Below are 20,112 nucleotides of genomic sequence, written 5' to 3' on the forward strand. Positions count from 1 at the left end.
TTGACTGTACTCTCTGATGTTCCGGTGTTTGACTGTACTCTCTAATGTTCCGGTGTTTGACTGTACTCTCTGATGTTAGTGTTTGGCAGTACTCTCTGATGTTCCGGTGTTTGACAGTACTCTCTGATGTTCCGGAGTTTGACTGTACTCTCTGATGTTAGTGTTTGACTGTACTCTCTGATTTTCCGGTGTTTGACTGTACTCTCTGATGTTCCGGAGTTTGACTGTACTCTCTGATGTTAGTGTTTGACAGTACTCTCTGATGTTAGTGTTTGGCAGTACTCTCTGATGTTCCGGTGTTTGACAGTACTCTCTGATGTTCCGGTGTTTGACAGTACTCTCTGATGTTCCGGAGTTTGACTGTACTCTCAGATGTTAGTGTTTGACTGTACTCTCTGATTTTCCGGTGTTTGACTGTACTCTCTGATGTTCCGGAGTTTGAATGTACTCTCTGATGTTAGTGTTTGACTGTACTCTCTGATGTTAGTGTTTGCCTGTACGCTCCGATGTTCCGGTGTTTGACGGCACTCTCTGATGTTAGTGTTTGACTGTACTCTCTGATGTTCCGGTGTTTGACTGTACTCTCTGATGTTCCGGTGTTTGACTGTACTCTCTGATGTTCAGGTGTTTGACTGTACTCTCTGATGTTCCGGTGTTTGACTGTATTCTCTGATGTTAGTGTTTGACAGCACTCTCTGATGTTAGCGTTTGACTGTCCTCTCTGATGTTCCGGTGTTTGACAGTACTCTCTGATGTTCCGGTGTTTGACAGTGCTCTCTGATGTTCCGGTGTTTGACTGTACTCTCTGATGTTCCGGTGTTTGACTGTACTCTCTGATGTTCCGGTGTTTGATTGTACTCTCTGATGTTAGTGTTTGACAGTTCTCTCTGATGTTCCGGTGTTTGACAGCACTCTCTGATGTTAGTGTTTGACAGTACTCTCTGATGTTCCGGTGTTTGACAGTACTCTCTGATGTTCTGGTGTTGGACAGTACTCTCTGATGTTAGTGTTTGACTGTACTCTCCGATGTTCGTGTTTGTCTGTACTCTCTGATTTTCCGGTGTTTGACTGTACTCTCTGATGTTCCGGTGTTTGACTACTCTCTAATGTTCCGGTGTTTGACTGTACTCTCTGATGTTAGTGTTTGGCAGTACTCTCTGATGTTCCGGTGTTTGACAGTACTCTCTGATGTTCCGGTGTTTGACTGTACTCTCTGATGTTAGTGTTTGACTGTACTCTCTGATTTTCCGGTGTTTGACTGTACTCTCTGATGTTCCGGAGTTTGACTGTACTCTCTGATGTTAGTGTTTGACAGTACTCTCTGATGTTAGTGTTTGGCAGTACTCTCTGATGTTCCGGTGTTTGACAGTACTCTCTGATGTTCCGGTGTTTGACAGTACTCTCTGATGTTCCGGAGTTTGACTGTACTCTCAGATGTTAGTGTTTGACTGTACTCTCTGATTTTCCGGTGTTTGACTGTACTCTCTGATGTTCCGGAGTTTGAATGTACTCTCTGATGTTAGTGTTTGACTGTACTCTCTGATGTTAGTGTTTGCCTGTACGCTCCGATGTTCCGGTGTTTGACGGCACTCTCTGATGTTAGTGTTTGACTGTACTCTCTGATGTTCCGGTGTTTGACTGTACTCTCTGATGTTCCGGTGTTTGACTGTACTCTCTGATGTTCAGGTGTTTGACTGTACTCTCTGATGTTCCGGTGTTTGACTGTATTCTCTGATGTTAGTGTTTGACAGCACTCTCTGATGTTAGCGTTTGACTGTACTCTCTGATGTTCCGGTGTTTGACAGTACTCTCTGATGTTCCGGTGTTTGACAGTACTCTCTGATGTTCCGGTGTTTGACAGTACTCTCTGATGTTCCGGTGTTTGACTGTACTCTCTGATGTTCCGGTGTTTGACAGTACTCTCTGATGTTCCGGTGTTTGACAGTACTCTCTGATGTTCCGGTGTTTGACTGTACTCTCTGATGTTCCGGTGTTTGACTGTACTCTCTGCTGTTCCGGTGTTTGATTGTACTCTCTGATGTTACTGTTTGACAGTACTCTCTGATGTTCCGGTGTTTGACAGTACTCTCCGAAGTTCGTGTTTGACTGTACTCTCTGATGTTCCGGTGTTTGACAGTACTCTCTGATGTTCTGGTGTTGGACAGTACTCTCTGATGTTAGTGTTTGACTGTACTCTCCGATGTTCGTGTTTGTCTGTACTCTCTGATTTTCCGGTGTTTGACTGTACTCTCTGATGTTCCGGTGTTTGACTACTCTCTAATGTTCCGGTGTTTGACTGTACTCTCTGATGTTAGTGTTTGGCAGTACTCTCTGATGTTCCGGTGTTTGACAGTACTCTCTGATGTTCCGGTGTTTGACAGTACTCTCTGATGTTCCGGAGTTTGACTGTACTCTCTGATGTTAGTGTTTGACTGTACTCTCTGATTTTCCGGTGTTTGACTGTACTCTCTGATGTTCCGGAGTTTGACTGTACTCTCTGATGTTAGTGTTTGACAGTACTCTCTGATGTTAGTGTTTGGCAGTACTCTCTGATGTTCCGGTGTTTGACAGTACTCTCTGATGTTCCGGTGTTTGACAGTACTCTCTGATGTTCCGGAGTTTGACTGTACTCTCAGATGTTAGTGTTTGACTGTACTCTCTGATTTTCCGGTGTTTGACTGTACTCTCTGATGTTCCGGAGTTTGAATGTACTCTCTGATGTTAGTGTTTGACTGTACTCTCTGATGTTAGTGTTTGCCTGTACGCTCCGATGTTCCGGTGTTTGACGGCACTCTCTGATGTTAGTGTTTGACTGTACTCTCTGATGTTCCGGTGTTTGACTGTACTCTCTGATGTTCCGGTGTTTGACTGTACTCTCTGATGTTCAGGTGTTTGACTGTACTCTCTGATGTTCCGGTGTTTGACTGTATTCTCTGATGTTAGTGTTTGACAGCACTCTCTGATGTTAGCGTTTGACTGTACTCTCTGATGTTCCGGTGTTTGACAGTACTCTCTGATGTTCCGGTGTTTGACAGTACTCTCTGATGTTCCGGTGTTTGACTGTACTCTCTGATGTTCCGGTGTTTGACTGTACTCTCTGATGTTCCGGTGTTTGACTGTACTCTCTGATGTTACTGTTTGACAGTACTCTCTGATGTTCTGGTGTTGGACAGTACTCTCTGATGTTAGTGTTTGACTGTACTCTCTGATTTTAGTGTTTGACAGCACTCTCTGATGTTAGTGTTTGACAGTACTCTCTGATGTTAGTGTTTGACAGTACTCTCCGATGTTCGTGTTTGTCTGTACTCTCTGATTTTCCGGTGTTTGACTGTACTCTCTGATGTTCCGGTGTTTGACTGTACTCTCTGATGTTCCGGTGTTTGACTGTACTCTCTGATGTTCCGGAGTTTGACAGTGCTCTCTGATGTTCCGGTGTTTGACAGTACTCTCTGATGTTAGTGTTTGGCAGTACTCTCTGATGTTCCGGTGTTTGACAGTACTCTCTGATGTTCCGGTGTTTGACAGCACTCTCTGATGTTCCGGAGTTTGACTGTACTCTCAGATGTTAGTGTTTGACTGTACTCTCTGACTTTCCGGTGTTTGACTGTACTCTCTGATGTTCCGGAGTTTGACTGTACTCTCTGATGTTAGTGTTTGACTGTACTCTCTGATGTTAGTGTTTGCCTGTACGCTCCGATGTTCCGGTGTTTGACGGCACTCTCTGATGTTAGTGTTTGACAGTACTCTCTGATGTCAGTGTTTGACAGCACTCTCCGATGTTAGTGTTTGCCTGTACTCTCTGATGTTCCGGTGTTTGACAGCACTCTCTGATGTTCGTGTTTGACAGTACTCTCTGATGTTAGTGTTTGACAGTACTCTCCGATGTTCGTGTTTGCCTGTACTCTCCGATGTTAGTGTTTGCCTGTACTCTCTGATGTTCCGGTGTTTGACTGTACTCTCTGATGTTCCGGTGTTTGACTGTACTCTCTGATGTTAGTGTTTGGCAGTACTCTCTGATGTTCCGGTGTTTGACAGTACTCTCCGATGTTAGTGTTTGCCTGTACTCTCCGATGTTAGTGTTTGCCTGTAGTCTCTGATGTTCCGGTGTTTGACAGTACTCTCTGATGTTCCGGTGTTTGACTGTACTCTCTGATGTTCCGGTGTTTGACTGTACTCTCTGATGTTCCGGTGTTTGACTGTACTCTCTGATGTTCCGGTGTTTGACTGTACTCTCTGATGTTCCGGTGTTTGACTGTACTCTCTGATGTTCCGGTGTTTGACAGTGCTCTCTGATGTTCCGGTGTTTGACTGTACTCTCTGATGTTCCGGTGTTTGACTGTACCCTCTCATGTTCCGGTGTTTGACTGTACTCTCTGATGTTAGTGTTTGACAGTACTCTCTGATGTTAGTGTTTGACAGTACTCTCTGATGTTAGTGTTTGACTGTACTCTCTGATGTTAGTGTTTGACAGTACTCTCTGATGTTAGTGTTTGACTGTACTCTCTGATGTTAGTGTTTGACAGTACTCTCTGATGTTAGTGTTTGACAGTACTCTCTGATGTTAGTGTTTGACAGTACTCTCTGATGTTCCGGTGTTTGACTGTACTCTCTGATGTTCCGGTGTTTGACTGTACTCTCTGATGTTCCGGTGTTTGACTGTACTCTCTGATGTTCCGGTGTTTGACTGTACTCTCTGATGTTACGTTGTTTGACTGTGCCCTGCGACGTTACCCTCCGCCGCTACGGTGTGCGGCTATGCAGTCCGATATTATCCTGTGCGACTGTGCCCCCCGATGCGATGGTGTGCGGCTCGGCCCCTTGACGTTACGCTGTGTGACTGTACCCTCCGGCGCTGTGGGGCGCATCCGTACCGACTGTCCCTTGCAACGTTACGGTGTGCGACTGGACCCTGCGGCGTTGCCCTGTGCGACTGTCCCCTGCGACGTTGTGGCATAAGGCTTTACCGACTGTGCCCTCTGACGTTAAGGCGTGCGACTGTACCCTCCGACGTTGCTGCCTGTAGCTGCTGTTTGTAATGCACACTTTTTGTTCCTTTTCTCTCAGGGGGTCCCCAGCTCAGCGCTGCGAGAAATATGCCTTCTGAAGGAGCTGAAACACAAAAATATTGTGAGGTAAGAGTGGTGGCTGTTGTCAGCAGCCCCGATCCACCGTCGGTTACTGCCTGCGTGGTTCTGAGATCCAGGCTTGGCACGGTACAAAGGATCGAGTCTCTCGGATCCTTCCTGTTTTGTTGCAGTGCTGAGCTCGATCACACAAGATCACCAGTGAATTATTGGAACAGTAATTATCCCTGTGGGGCCCCTGGGTTCAGGGGGAATGTTTCAAAGGGCAGAGTTCAGGGGTCAGTAGTGCCAAGGCAGGGTTCAGGGGGATGTTGGGGAGGGGCAGGGTTCCGGGGATGTTGGGGGAGGGGCACGGTTCGGGGGGTGTCGGGGGAGGAGCAGGGTTCGGGGGTGTCGGGGAGGGGCAGGGTTCAGGGGGTGTCGGGGAGGTGCAGGGTTCGGGGGGTGTCGGGGAGGGGCAGGGTTCGGGGGGTGTCGGGGAGGGGCAGGGTTCGGGGGTGTCGGGGGAGGGGCAGGGTTCGGGGGGTGTCGGGGAGGGGCAGGGTTCGGGGGGTGTCGGGGAGTGGCAGGGTTCGGGGAGTAGTTGGGGAGGAGCAGGGTTCGGGGGGGTGTCGGGGAGGGGCAGGGTTCGGGGGGTGTCAGGGGAGGGGCAGGGTTCGGGGGATGTCGGTGGAGGGGCAGGGTTCGGGGGCGTGTCGGGGAGGGGCAGGGTTCCGGGGGTGTCGGGGGAAGGGCAGGGTTCGGGGGGTGTCGGGGGAGGGGCAGGGTTCGGGGGGGGTGTCGGGGGAGGGGCAGGGTTCGGGGGGTGTCGGGGGAGGGGCAGGGTTCGGTGGGGTGTCGGGGGAGGGGCAGGGTTCCGGGGGTGTCGGGGGAGGGGCAGGGTTCGGGGGGTGTCGGGGGAGGGGCAGGGTTCGGGGGGTGTCGGGGGAGGGGCAGGGTTCGGGGGGTGTCGGGGGAGGGGCAGGGTTCGGGGGGGTGTCGGTGGAGGGGCAGGGTTCGGGGGGGTGTCGGGGAGGGGCAGGGTTCGAGGGGGTGTCGGGGAGGGGCAGGGTTCGGGGGGTGTCGGGGAGGGGCAGGGTTCGGGGGGTGTCGGGGAGGGGCAGGGTTCGGGGGGTGTCGGGGAGGGGCAGGGTTCGGGGGGGTGTCGGGGAGGGGCAGGGTTCGGGGGGTGTCGGGGGAGGGGCAGGGTTCGGGGGGTGTCGGTGAGGGGCAGGGTTTGGAGAGTAGTTGGGGAGGGGCAGGCCAGGATTCTGGGGTGGGTTTCGGTGGGCGGTGGATGTGTCACTGACTGACAGTGGCTCTCATCATGAGTATTGGTCCAGTTGTATTAACTGTAAGAGCAGGGAGCAGGCACCCAGAAAACCCTCCATTTCAGGATGAATGGGCCACATTTCAGAAATATTAATTCCTCTGCCAGTGGTTTGTATTTTCTTTCCCTCCAAAGGCTACACGATGTTCTACACAGCGATAAGAAGCTGACACTGGTGTTCGAGTATTGTGACCAGGTAACTACAGATCCCAGCACCAGCCTGTAACAGAGCGAGTTACAAGCTGGATTCTAATCGAGGGGTTCGGGGGGGGTGGGGGTTATATATAGAATAACAGATACCCAGGAGTGAGTTACAGACTGGAATCTAATCGAGGAGGGGGTGATAGCCGTGATTAGGCAGGGGATACGGCGCCTGAGGAAAGGGAGCAGTTGATGTCTGAGCAGTGGGTTAAGGAGAGGTGGTTGCATGTTTGGAGAGGGTTCGGAGGGTTTGGTGGGGAGGGTGTTCGGAGGGTTTGGTGGGGAGGGGGTCTAGAGGGTTTGGTGGGGAGGGGGTCTAGAGGGTTTGGTGGGGAGGGGGTCCGGAGGGGTTGTTGGGGACGGGGTCCAGAGGGGTTGGTGGGGAGGGGGTCCGGAGGGGTTGTTGGGGACGGGGTCCGGAGGGGTTGGTGGGGAGGGGGTCCGGAGGGGTTGTTGGGGACGGGGTCCGGAGGGTTTGGTGTGGAGGGGGTTCGGAGGGTTTGGTGTGGAGGGGGTTCGGAGGGTTTGGTGTGGAGGGGGTTCGGAGGGTTTGGTGTGGAGGTGGTTCGGAGGGTTTGGTGTGGAGGGGGTTCGGAGGGTTTGGTGTGGAGGGGGTTCGGAGGGTTTGGTGGGGAGGGGGTTCGGAGGGGTTGGTGGGGAGGGGGTTTGGAGGGGTTGGTGGGGAGGGGGTTCGGAGGGGTTGGTGGGGAGGGGGTCCGGAGGGTTTGGTGTGGAGGGGGTCCGGAGGGTTTGGTGGGGAGGGGGTCCGGAGGGGTTGTTGGGGACGGGGTCCGGAGGGGTTGTTGGGGACGGGGTCCGGAGGGGTTGTTGGGGACGGGGTCCGGAGGGGTTGGTGGGGAGGGGGTTCGGAGGAGTTGGTGGGGAGAGGGTCCGGAGGGGTTGGTGGGGACGGGGTTCGGAGGGGTTGGTGGGGACGGGGTCCGGAGGGGTTGGTGGGGACGGGGTTCGGAGGGGTTGGTGGGGAGGAGGTTTGGAGGAGTCGGTGGGGAGAGGGTCCGGAGGGTTTGGTGTGGACGGGGTCCGGAAGGGTTGTTGGGGACGGGGTTCGGAGGGTTTGGTGGGGACGGGGTCCGGAAGGGTTGTTGGGGACGGGGTTCGGAGGGTTTGGTGGGGACGGGGTTCGGTGGTGAGGGAGTTCGGAGGGTTTGGTGTGGAGGGGGTTCGGAGGGTTTGGTGGGGAGGGGGTTCGGAGGGTTTGGTGGGGACGGGGTCCGGAGGGGTTGTTGGGGACGGGGTCCGGAGGGGTTGTTGGGGACGGGATCCGGAGGGGTTGTTGGGGAGGGGGTCCGGAGGAGTTGTTGGGGAGGGGGTCCGGAGGGGTTGTTGGGGACGGGGTCCGGAGGGGTTGGTGGGGAGGGGGTTCGGAGGAGTTGGTGGGGAGAGGGTCCGGAGGGGTTGGTGGGGAGGGGGTTCGGAGGGGTTGGTGGGGAGGGGGTTCGGAGGAGTTGGTGGGGACGGGGTCCGGAGGGGTTGGTGGGGAGGGGGTTCGGAGGAGTTGGTGGGGAGAGGGTCCGGAGGGTTTGGTGGGGATGGGGTTCGGTGGTGAGGGGGTTCGGAGGGGACGGGGTTCGGTGGGGACTGGGTTCGGTGGGGACGGGGTTCGGAGGGTTTCCTCTCTGTACCCGGCCATTTTACAGTTCAATACCATGGTTTTTATTTCAGGATTTGAAGAAATATTTTGACAGCTGTAATGGTGATTTGGATCCCGAGATTGTGAAGGTAAATGCAGTTCCCCTTATGTCTTTTGGGAGCTCCATGTGTCCTAGTCACAGATGCTCTGTCCCATCAAACACTCCTAGGGCAGGTACAGCATGGGTTAGATACAGAGTAAAGCTCCCTCTACACTGTCCCATCAAACACTCCCAGGGCAGGTACAGGGTTAGATACAGAGTAAAGCTCCCTCTACACTGTCCCATCAAACACTCCCAGGGCAGGCGTGTGTTTCTATAAACTCTGTGTATCTCTGTAATCTCGACCTGTATCTTCTTTCCCTGCAGTCGTTTATGTATCAGTTACTGAAGGGCTTGGCGTTCTGTCACAGCAGGAATGTGCTGCATAGGGACCTGAAACCACAAAACCTCCTGATCAACAGGGTGAGTATGAGAGTGCCTGACAGAGAACCCCACTAGAGACTCAGAAAGACCCTCAGGCAGAGAGTAACCAGAGCCCGAGAGACCCCCTCAGGGGAGAGAGAGAGAGACCCTCAAGGTGGGGGGGAGGGGGAAGGAGACAGAGGGAGAGTGTCCCTCAAAGAGAGCGCGCGAGGGAGAGTGTCCCTCAAAGAGAGCGCGCGAGGGAGAGCGTCCCTCAAAGAGAGCGCGCGAGGGAGAGCGTCCCTCAAAGAGAGAGCGCGAGGGAGAGTGTCCCTCAAAGAGAGAAAGCGCGAGGGAGAGCGTCCCTCAAAGAGAGAGCGCGAGGGAGAGCGTCCCTCAAAGAGAGAGCGCGAGGGAGAGCGTCCCTCAAAGAGAGAGCGCGAGGGAGAGCGTCCCTCAAAGAGAGAGCGCGAGGGAGAGCGTCCCTCAAAGAGAGAGCGCGAGGGAGAGCGTCCCTCAAAGAGAGAGCGCGAGGGAGAGCGTCCCTCAAAGAGAGAGCGCGAGGGAGAGCGTCCCTCAAAGAGAGAGCGCGAGGGAGAGCGTCCCTCAAAGAGAGAGCGCGAGGGAGAGCGTCCCTCAAAGAGAGAGCGCGAGGGAGAGCGTCCCTCAAAGAGAGAGCGCGAGGGAGAGCGTCCCTCAAAGAGAGAGCGCGAGGGAGAGCGTCCCTCAAAGAGAGAGCGCGAGGGAGAGCGTCCCTCAAAGAGAGAGCGCGAGGGAGAGCGTCCCTCAAAGAGAGAGCGCGAGGGAGAGCGTCCCTCAAAGAGAGAGCGCGAGGGAGAGCGTCCCTCAAAGAGAGAGCGCGAGGGAGAGCGTCCCTCAAAGAGAGAGCGCGAGGGAGAGCGTCCCTCAAAGAGAGAGCGCGAGGGAGAGCGTCCCTCAAAGAGAGAGCGCGAGGGAGAGCGTCCCTCAAAGAGAGAGCGCGAGGGAGAGCGTCCCTCAAAGAGAGAGCGCGAGGGAGAGCGTCCCTCAAAGAGAGAGCGCGAGGGAGAGCGTCCCTCAAAGAGAGAGCGCGAGGGAGAGCGTCCCTCAAAGAGAGAGCGCGAGGGAGAGCGTCCCTCAAAGAGAGAGCGCGAGGGAGAGCGTCCCTCAAAGAGAGAGCGCGAGGGAGAGCGTCCCTCAAAGAGAGAGCGCGAGGGAGAGCGTCCCTCAAAGAGAGAGCGCGAGGGAGAGCGTCCCTCAAAGAGAGAGCGCGAGGGAGAGCGTCCCTCAAAGAGAGAGCGCGAGGGAGAGCGTCCCTCAAAGAGAGAGCGCGAGGGAGAGCGTCCCTCAAAGAGAGAGCGCGAGGGAGAGCGTCCCTCAAAGAGAGAGCGCGAGGGAGAGCGTCCCTCAAAGAGAGAGCGCGAGGGAGAGCGTCCCTCAAAGAGAGAGCGCGAGGGAGAGCGTCCCTCAAAGAGAGAGCGCGAGGGAGAGCGTCCCTCAAAGAGAGAGCGCGAGGGAGAGCGTCCCTCAAAGAGAGAGCGCGAGGGAGAGCGTCCCTCAAAGAGAGAGAGCGCGAGGGAGAGAGAGAGAGAGCGTCCCTCAAAGTGAGAGAGAGAGAGAGCGTCCCCCTTGGGGAGAGAGGGAGAACACAGAGAGACTGCTAGGTGACGTAGACCCTCAGGGAGCTACATAGAGCCTGAGAGAGACCCTCGGTACGGCAGGAGTGCCTGAGAGCTGTGGTTGTGATACTTGTGCATGCCTCGTATCTTCACTATGACTGTGATTTAGTAAGTGTACACGGGCTGTGCTCCGCCCCCTTCTCTCCACACATTCCTGTTGTGTTTCTTTTCTACCTGCACAGAACGGGGAGCTGAAGCTGGCGGACTTTGGGCTGGCTCGGGCATTTGGTATCCCAGTCCGATGTTACTCTGCAGAGGTAGGGGAGGAATTCTGATTGCTTTCACAGCGTCACTCTGTTAAACTCTCATGGCGGGGGGGACACACGTAAAACCTGGGTATGGTTCCTCGAGGCTTGACCAGTCTCCGGTATCATAACCTAAGGGGCTTTTCTTAATTGGTGAGACTGGGCAAAGTGGCATCAATCTGGGCATCGTCATTTGTTAACCCTGCCTCACCCCTTTCATGAGGGGTGAAGAGTGGGATTCGTCCCCTTCCTCGCCCAGATCTCTGAGGCACTGGTGGGCCCCAGAAATTGGTGAGAGTGGATTGGTGTCGCCCAAGAAGGGAACTGGTGGCAGTGGACCAACTGGAGAGCCAGGAACAACACTGGATCCTCATCCCTTCACCTGATAAACACTGACCCTGGTGCCAGCCGTGGCTCAGTGGGCAGCACTCTCACCTCCGAGTCAGGAGGTCGTGGGTTCAAGCCCCACTTCAGAGACTTGAGCACAAAATCTAGGCGGACACTCCCAGTGCAGTCCTGAGGGAGCGCTGCACTGTCGGAGGTGCCGTGTTTCAGATGAGAGGTTAAACCGAGGGCCCGTCCGCCCTCTCAGGTGGACGTAAAAGATCCCACGGCAGAAGAGCAGGGGAGTTCTCCCCTGTGTCGCCTGTCTAATATTCAACGCTCAGCCAACTTCACCGAAAACAGATTGTTTGATCATTGCCGCTGGTGGGATCTTGCTGTGCGCCACAGCCTCTAATACGAATCGTACTCGCTGTGTAAGTGCCCTCTCCCAACGATAAATTTGTCCTTCAGTTGCTGGGGTCAAGTGAAAATGGATCCTGCACCCCACCCCCTCCCGTCCCCTTGCCCCTCCCCCATCCCGGTCCCCTTACCCCTCCCCCCCCCCCCCCAGTCCCCTCGCCCCTCCCTCTCCCCCCTCCCCCCCTGGTTCCCTTGCCCCTCCCCCCACCTTGCCGAGGGTGAAACTCCTCTGTGAGGTTTATAGAGTGGGGTTGCTGACTCTGTGCAGCGTGGGTACGAACGTGCTGCTATTAAGTGACGGAAAATGGCCCAAGGGAGGAGAGTTCCTGGGATTGTTTAACCTGCCCGTTGACCATTGCAGGTTGTGACACTGTGGTATCGCCCTCCAGACGTGTTGTTTGGCGCCAAACTCTACTCGACTTCCATCGACATGTGGTCGGCTGGCTGCATATTTGCAGGTAATTCACGAGAACGGTAATTCACAAGAACAGTAATTCAAGGGTGTGAGGCGATGACAAGCTCCCCCAGATAGCTCAATGGCTTCGCCCACTGTAGGACGATAAAAACATGGTTTAAAATCAAGCATGGTCAAATATTCCATCTCAAGTAGCTCGCATAAAGCTCCCAAGCATCTTAGCATCAGGGCAGATGTCGGAGGGGGTATCTCGGTGTGTGAACAAAGATAGTTTGTAAAAGAGAGAGAATGCAGAAACGTCAGAGCAATAAACACCCAAAGGTCACGAGATGGCCCATTTCTAGATGCTATAACCTCAGAAGGAAACATCGGAATATAGGAACAGGAGTAGGCCATTCAGCCCCTCGTGCCTGCTCCGCCAGTTGATAAGATCATGGCTGATCTGTGATCTAACTCCATATACCTGCCTTTGGCCCATATCCCTTAATACCTTTGGTTGCCAAAAAGCTATCTATCTCAGATTTAAATTTAGCAATTGAGCTAGTATCAATTGCCGTTTGCGGAAGAGAGTTCCAAACTTCTACCACCCTTTGTGTGTAGAAATGTTTTCTAATCTCACTCCTGAAAGGTCTGGCTCTAATTTTTAGACTGTGCCCCCTACTCCTAAAATCCCCAATCAGCGGAAATAGTTTCTCTCTATCCACCCTATCTGTTCCCCTTAATATCTTATCAACTTCGATCAGATCACCCCTTAACCTTCTAAACTCCAGAGAATACAACCCCAATTTGTGTAATAAGGTGGTCTACACCAAAACAAGAGATGTGGTTGCTACAAAACCAACATTGGTGGGACCATGCAAGGCTGAATTGGGGGGGGGGGGGTGGGGTGCTGTATCCGATAAGAGGGGCCACGCATTCCTCAAAGGAACAAACAGCTTGTAAACAGAGATGAGTGTTCAGGTCATTAGCCAGGTTACACAAAACAGGTTATCTTGAGTTGCTGAAGCAGCGTCAGCACGGTGGGAGGACTTAAGGCCACGAGATAAGGACAGAGATGCTCACATACAGAACAGCGCAGCCAAATAGTATAAAGATAGGGCATGCTCCCTCCCGAAAGTTAAAGCTCTCGAGAGGACAGCTGGAAGCCCACCGCCCCATCAGGTTGCATTAATTGCTTGTCATTTAATATAATCTGAAGACAGTTGTATTATAACTATAATACTGTTGTGAGTCAATCTATTAAAGCTTGTTGTTTAATAACCACTCAGGCCAGACTCAAACGGAAGTTATTGTTGAAGGATTAACAACCCTTTTGTTCCGACAGGAAAAACCTGCTAACAAGGACTTAAACGGTACAGAGCAGGAGGCCCCAAATTCAATTGCCAGTCTGTGCTGAGTTAGCTGAGCTCAGCCGGCTTTTGTCGGGGGTGGAGGGGGCAGCGATGTGTTCAGCTTTTGGTCTCAGGACCCCTCGGGAGCGTGGGGGGGGGGCAGTGATGGGTTCTGTTTTTGGTCTCAAGACCCTTCAGGGAAGGGGAGGGTGGAATCAGAAATGGTTTCAGCTCGTGATCAGTGCCCACTGAGCTTGCACAGACATCATTTACAGTTTGGGCGTGCCCAGCATTAACAGATTGCCCCTAACAGGTATCGACCCCTGGAAATCATGTGGGACGTCCACTATGTTCCCCTGACTCTTTTGAAAATCACTGGTTACACGCAGCTGGTGTATTGTGTCCAGCACTTTAGGAAGGATGTGAAGGCCTTGGAGAGGGTGCAGAAGAGATTTATTAGAATGGTGCCAGGGATGAGGGACTTCAGTTACGTGGATAGACTGGAGAAGCTGGGGTGGTTCTTCTTAGAGCAGAGAAGGTTGAGAGGAGATTTAATAGAGGTATTCAAAATCATGAGCAGTTTTGATAGAGTAAATAAGGAGAAACTGTTTCCAGTGGCAGAAGGGTCGGTAACCAGAGGACACAGATTTAAGGTGATTGGCCAAAGAGCCAGAGAGGAGATGAGGAAATTTTTTTTTTTTTACGCAGCGAGTTGTAACAATTTGGAACGCACAGCTTGAAAGGGTGGTGGAAGCAGATTTAATGGTAACTTTCAAAAGGGAATTGGATAAATACCTAAGGGGAAAATTTTTCAGGGGACCAATTGGATAACTCTTTCAAAACAGGCACGATGGGCCGAATGGCCTCTTTCTGTGCTGTATGATTCCACGATTCGATGAAAGGCATTAAATGTAACCCCATCTGACCAATGTGTGCAGGGTACAACTGAACAGATTTATTTACTGTTTGAATAATACATGAAGCAGTGAGACACACTCGGGTTGGGGGGCTTGGGGGGTTTGGTCGAAGCACACAAACAAATTTCAGCTTTTATTCTGATGGATTGAGGCTGAGATAAAAACAAAATAAATCCACGCGGGATTAAAATGCCCTTTATTAGTTTGCATTACAGAGTTTGAGAAGTGATAGGATTTCTGGATGAAATAGTCTTTCATAGACCTGCGCAATGCTGTGTTCCCACTAACAAACCCACTCTCTTTTCCAGAGTTAGCAAATGCGGGAAGGCCTCTGTTTCCTGGTAACGATGTAGACGATCAGTTGAAGAGGATTTTCCGATATCCTTTTTAAAATCCTAAGCTTTCAGCTGTGGGTGGAAGATTTCAACAACAATGCTCTGCATTTAGAGAGCGCCGTTAATGTCCAAAACCACCCGAATGCACTACAGGGAAATGAGAGGAACTGATGCCCAGCCTTGGGAGGAAAGTTAGGGTAGGTGACACGTGGGCAAAATAGGTTTTGAGAATGTTTTTAAAGGAGGGTAGAGAGGTGTAGGGTTTGAGAAGAGAGTTCCAGAAAGTAGGGCAGTGTGACTAAAAGCTCAGTCACCAGTGATAGGGCGAAGGGAGGGGATGGTTAGCAGCCGGAGGAATGACGAGTGCTGGAGGAGATGCTTGGGTTGGGGTGGCTGCAGAGGTAGGAAAGGGGATGTATAGTGAGGTAGGGGAGGGGATGTATAGTGAGGTAGGGGAGGGGATGTATAGTGAGGTAGGGGAGGGGATGTGTGACTGAGAGGGTTGTAGTGATTGGGGAGGGGATGTGTGACTGGGAGGGTTGTAGAGATAGATGAGGGGATGTGTGACTGAGGGGGTTGTAGTGATTGGGGAGGGGATGTGTGACTGAGAGGGTTGTAGAGATAGATGAGGGGATGTGTGACTGGGAGGGTTGTAGTGATTGGGGAGGGGATGTGTGACTGAGAGGGTTGTAGAGATAGATGAGGGGATGTGTGACTGGGAGGGTTGTAGTGATTGGGGAGGGGATGTGTGACTGGGAGGGTTGTAGTGATTGGGGAGGGGATGTGTGACTGAGGGGGTTGTAGAGATAGATGAGGGGATGTGTGACTGAGAGGGTTGTAGAGATAGATGAGGGGATGTGTGACTGAGAGGGTTGTAGAGATAGATGAGGGGATGTGTGACTGAGGGGGTTATAGTGATAGATGAGGGGATGTGTGACTGAGGGGGCTGTAGTGATTGGGGAGGAGTGAGGCTGTGAAGGGATTTGAGGATAAGAATCTTGTTAGACGCACTGGGGGACAGGGAGCCCACGTTAGTCACTGAGGACAGAGGTGATGGATTGGTGGAACAGGATATAGGCAGCTGTTTTGGAGAAATTAGAGTTTATGGAGGTGTGGGTGATAGAAGGCCAACAAGGGGAGCATTCGTGAAATCGAGTTGGAGGTGATAAACATGTGGCTAGAAAGAAAGCAAAGCACCTTTCACATCCTCCTGGGAACAGGAGGAGGCCATTCAGCCCCTCGAGCCTGTTACGCCATTCTATTGGATCATGGCTGATTTGTATCTCAACTCCATTTACCCACCTTGGTTCCATATCTCTTACCCAACAAAAATCTATCGACCTCACTCTTGAAAATTTGAATTGACCCCCACCATCCACAGCCTTTTGAGGGAAGAGAGTTCCAGATTTCCACCACCCTTTGTGTGAAAAAGTTCTTCCTGACATCACTCCTAAATGGCCTACCTCTAATTTTAAGATTGTGCCCCCTTGTTCTGGATTCCCCCACCAGAACAAATAGTTTCTCTGCATCTTTCCTATCAAGTCCTTTTACCATTTTAAAGACCTCGATTAGATTAAGGGAATATTCCCTTATTCAAGGGAATACAAACCTAGTCTATGCAACCTGCCCTCATAATTTAACCCTTTTAGCCCTTATCATTCTGGTGAATCTGCACTGCACCCCCTCCAAAGCCAATCTATCCTTCCTGAGGTGCGGTGCACAGAACTGAATGCAGTATCTCCAGATGGGGTCTGACCAGAGCTCAGTACAACTGTAACATGTATTCCAGCTCCCAAGATAAAGGCCAACATCCCATTAGCCTTTTTGATTACTTTTTGTACCTATGATTTGTGTACTTGGACCCCTAAATCCCTTTTCTGCTCCACAGCTCCTAACCTGTTGACATTAAGGAAATATTCCAATTTGTCTTTCTTGGATCCCAAAATGGATGACCTCACACTTCCCCACATTGAACTCCATTTGCCACAGTTTTGCCCACTCACTTAATCTGTCAATGTCCCTTTGCAACTTCCTGCTCCCATCGACACAAGTCACTGAGCCTCCTAACTTAGTGTCACCTGTGAACTTGGATATACAGCTCTCTCTTCCTTCATCCAAGACATTGATATATATGGCAAACAGATAAGACCCCAGTACAGAACCCTGGGTAACATCACTTGTTATATCCCAGCAATAGATTATATTCCCTTTATTCCTTCTCTCTTCCTCCTGCCTCCCAATCAATTACCAACCCATATCAGCAGGACATCCCAAAGGGCTTCACAGCCAGTGAATTATTTCTGAAGTGTATTTACTGTTGCTTCGTAGGCAAATGCTACTTTGTACACAAGATCCGAGTTAATTGGTTTTTGATGGTGTTGGTTGAGGGTTAAATGTTGACCAGCATCCTGGGAGAACTCCCCTGCTCTTCTTTGAATAGTGGCCGTGGGATCGTTTACATCCACCTGAGAGGGCAGACAAGGCCTCTGTTTAACATCTCATCTGAAAGATAGCACCTCCGACAGTGCAGCACTCCCTCAGTACTGCACTGGAAGTGTCAGCCTAGAGTGGGGCTCGAACCTACGACCTTTTGAGCTGAGGTGAGAGTGCTACCCACTAATCCATTCGCTGATAAGGGTTTTGGCAGTGGGGCGCGAGAGGGAGGGAGGGAGGGATGGAGACGGGTAATGTTGCGGAGGTGGGAGGAAGTGGAGTTGGTGATGGAGAGGATGTGGGACATGAAGCTCAGCTCAGGGACAAACACCACACTGGAGGTTGCAAACGGTTTTCTTCAGCTGGAGCAGGTAGTCAGGGAGTGAGATGGAGAGGGTATGCGGTTTGTGATGAGTTCCCAAGAACACGTGCTTTGGTTTGACTGAAGGAAACTCTGACTCACGTGAGACTTGACGTCGGCCAGGCAGTCTGACAGGTCAAGGAGCTGGTAGAGAGGTAGAGCCGGGTGTCGTCAGCGTACATGTAGAAGCTGACTCCATGATGTGGCCAAGGGGCAACGTGCAGATGAGGAAGAGGAGGGGGCCTGGGATAGATCCTGGATGTAGTGCAGGGGTGGGATGAGAAGCGGTTGCTGGAGATGCTCGGGCTACAATTGGATGGGTAAGAGCAGGACCAAGCAAGGGCAGTCCTATCAAACTGTACAATGGCGGAGAGGAGTTGTAGGAGTTGGTATGGTCGATCGTGTTGAAGGCTGCAGAGAGGTCGATGAGGGATAATGCACCATAAATGGGTTTTTTATTTGGAACCAGGCAGGGTTCCCAAAGGTAGAACTGGATCAAAAGTTTCTTTGCACCATTGAAGTGTAGAGTTTGTATGATCTAAAAGTATAAATCTCGGTAGTAATGGCGTCATGTTGTTTCCTTTCTATCTCTTCACTTTTTTTTTACTCTATCGCTGTCTAAATCTTTCTCTATTTCTCTCTGTAGCACAGTCTCTCTCTTTTTTCTATCTCTCCTTGTCTCTCTCTGTCTCGCTCCCTCATTCTGTTTATCTCTTACTGTCTCTCTCACTCTCTCTTTGTCTCTATCTCTCTTTGTCCCTCCCTGTCTCATTCTGTTTCTGCCTCGCTGTCTCACTCTGTCTCTCTCCCTCCCACTCCTCCCTCCCTCCCTCCCTCCCCCCCCTCCCCCCCCCCCATTTTTCTCCCACTCTCGCCCTTTTTCTTTCAGTCCTAGCTCGCTGAATATTCCTTGACGTTGTTACTTTGCTGGGGACCCCGACAGAGGAACAGTGGCCCTCAATGACCAAACTACCTGACTACAAGGTGAATGAAGGTTTCCTGCAGGTTTCTAGTCTAAACCACCTTCTGAGGGGGCTGTTTACATTAGAACAGAGGAGGTGAAGGAAGTGTTTAAAAATATGAAGGGACTGTTTCCAGTGATTGAAGGTCTAGAACAGGGGGCAAGGGTAAAATATAAGAGATTTAGGACAGAGAGCAGGAGGCACTCTTTTACACCGAGGGTTGTGAGGCTGTGGAATTCACTCCCAGAGTTAATGATTGAAGCAGAGACCAGGTCAACATTTAAGAAGAGGTTAAAGGAAAGGGGATAAAGGGATATGGGAACAGAGTGGGTACAAGGGATTAGGATTGCTGCTCATGTGGAGGATACACAGCAATAGGGACTGGTTGGGTCTGTTTCCGTGTTGTAATTTCTATGTAATTATATGATCCCCTTCTGTGTCGAACACACTCCGTGACCTCCCCCTCCTCCCCGTGTCAAACACACTCTGTGACCTCCCCCTCCTCCCCGTGTCAAACACACTCTGTGACCTCCCCCTCTTGTGTCTAACACTCTCCTCTTGACACCCCCCCCCCCCCTCCCGTCCCGTCCCGTCTCCATCAAAAGGATTTTGGGATTGAATTGTGTTTAAGCGTTGTGTTTTGAAACAAAGTGAATTTGTGTAGGTTTTAGAAAGGGGAAGATGTAATCTGCAGGGATTGAACATAAGGACATAAGAAATAGGAGCAGGAGTAGGCCATACGACCCCTCGAGCCTGCTCCGTCATTCACTAAGATCGTGGCTGATCTTTGACCTCAACTCCACTTTCCCACCGATCCCCATATCCATTGATTCCCTTAGAGTCCAAGAATTTATTGATATCAGCCTTGAACACAGTCAACGACTCAGTATCCACAGCCCTCTGGGGTAGAGAATTCCAAAGATTCACAACTCTGAGTGAAGAAATTCCTCCTCATCTCACTCCTAAATGGCCGACCCCTTATCCCGAGACTATGCCCCCCGAAGTCCCTGAAGATGTGCATTGAAACCAGATGTGCCAGCCTGCGAAGTGTCGCATCTCACCATCTGCCTCAGTGATACAGTACAGGTCAATTGTAGCTATGTTGGCCCTCATTAATTTTCAGAGCAGCAGGATGTGGGGATCGGGTGGGAAAGTGGAGTTGAGGTTGAAGATCAGCCATGATCAGGTAGATGAATTGACGACACAAATAGAAGTATGATCTAATTGCCATTACAGAGACGTGGCTGCAGGGTGACCAAAGCTGGGAATTGAATATTCAAGGATATTCGACACTTCAGAAGGACAGGCAAAAAGGAAAAGGAGGTGGGGTAGCGCTGTTAATAAAGGATGGGATCAGTACAATAGTGAGAAAGGATCTCGGCTTAGAAGATCAAGATGTAGAATCAGTTTGGGTGGAGCTAAGAAACAGCAAGGGGCAGAAAACATTAGTGGGAGTTGTTTATAGGCCACCAAACAGTAGTGGTAATGTAGGGCACGGTATAAAGCAGGAAATTAGAAGAGCATGTAACAAGGGCAATACAGTAATCATGGGGGACTTTAATCTATATATGGATTGGGCAAACCAAATTAGCACTAATACTGTGGAGGACGAATTCCTGGAATGTATAGAGATGGTTTTCTAGATCAGTATATTGAGGAACCAACTAGGGAACAGGCTATTTTAGATCTAGGATTGTGCAATGACAAGGGTTAATTAATAATCTTGTTGTAAAGGAGTCTTTAGGGAAGAGTGACCATAATATGATAGAATTCTTCATTAAGTTTGAAAGTGATGTAGTCCAATCCGAAACTAGGGTCTTAAATCTAAACAAAGGAAACTATGAAGGTATGAGGCGCACGTTGGCTGTGGTTGATTGGGGAACTACATTAAAAGGTATGATGGTAGACATAATTTGCAACAAATATATATTCCTTTAAGGCACAAAAACCAAACAGGAAAAGTGGTCCAACCGTGGCTAACAAGAGAAATTAAAGATATGTAAAGATAGGTATGTAAAAAGGAAAAGAGTGGCAAAGGCAAATGTGGGTCCCTTACAGACAGA

The 20,112-nt window shown here is 51.2% G+C and overlaps 1 protein-coding gene across 1 annotated transcript in view; it reads left to right on the plus strand.

Moving 5' to 3' along the window:
• The window catches only part of cdk5 (cyclin dependent kinase 5), a 119,614-nt gene that overhangs the window by 86,901 nt on the left and 12,601 nt on the right, over positions 1–20,112 (plus strand). The window contains exons 3-10 of the mRNA XM_067974740.1: positions 5,065–5,132; positions 6,529–6,589; positions 8,278–8,334; positions 8,613–8,708; positions 10,489–10,563; positions 11,657–11,753; positions 14,267–14,336; positions 18,011–18,071. Of these exons, the coding sequence (XP_067830841.1) occupies positions 5,065–5,132; positions 6,529–6,589; positions 8,278–8,334; positions 8,613–8,708; positions 10,489–10,563; positions 11,657–11,753; positions 14,267–14,336; positions 18,011–18,071 (585 nt within the window). The remainder of the gene's footprint in view (positions 1–5,064; positions 5,133–6,528; positions 6,590–8,277; positions 8,335–8,612; positions 8,709–10,488; positions 10,564–11,656; positions 11,754–14,266; positions 14,337–18,010; positions 18,072–20,112) is intronic.

This window comes from Heptranchias perlo, chromosome 3, assembly GCF_035084215.1.
Source record: "Heptranchias perlo isolate sHepPer1 chromosome 3, sHepPer1.hap1, whole genome shotgun sequence".
Lineage (NCBI taxonomy): Eukaryota > Metazoa > Chordata > Chondrichthyes > Hexanchiformes > Hexanchidae > Heptranchias > Heptranchias perlo.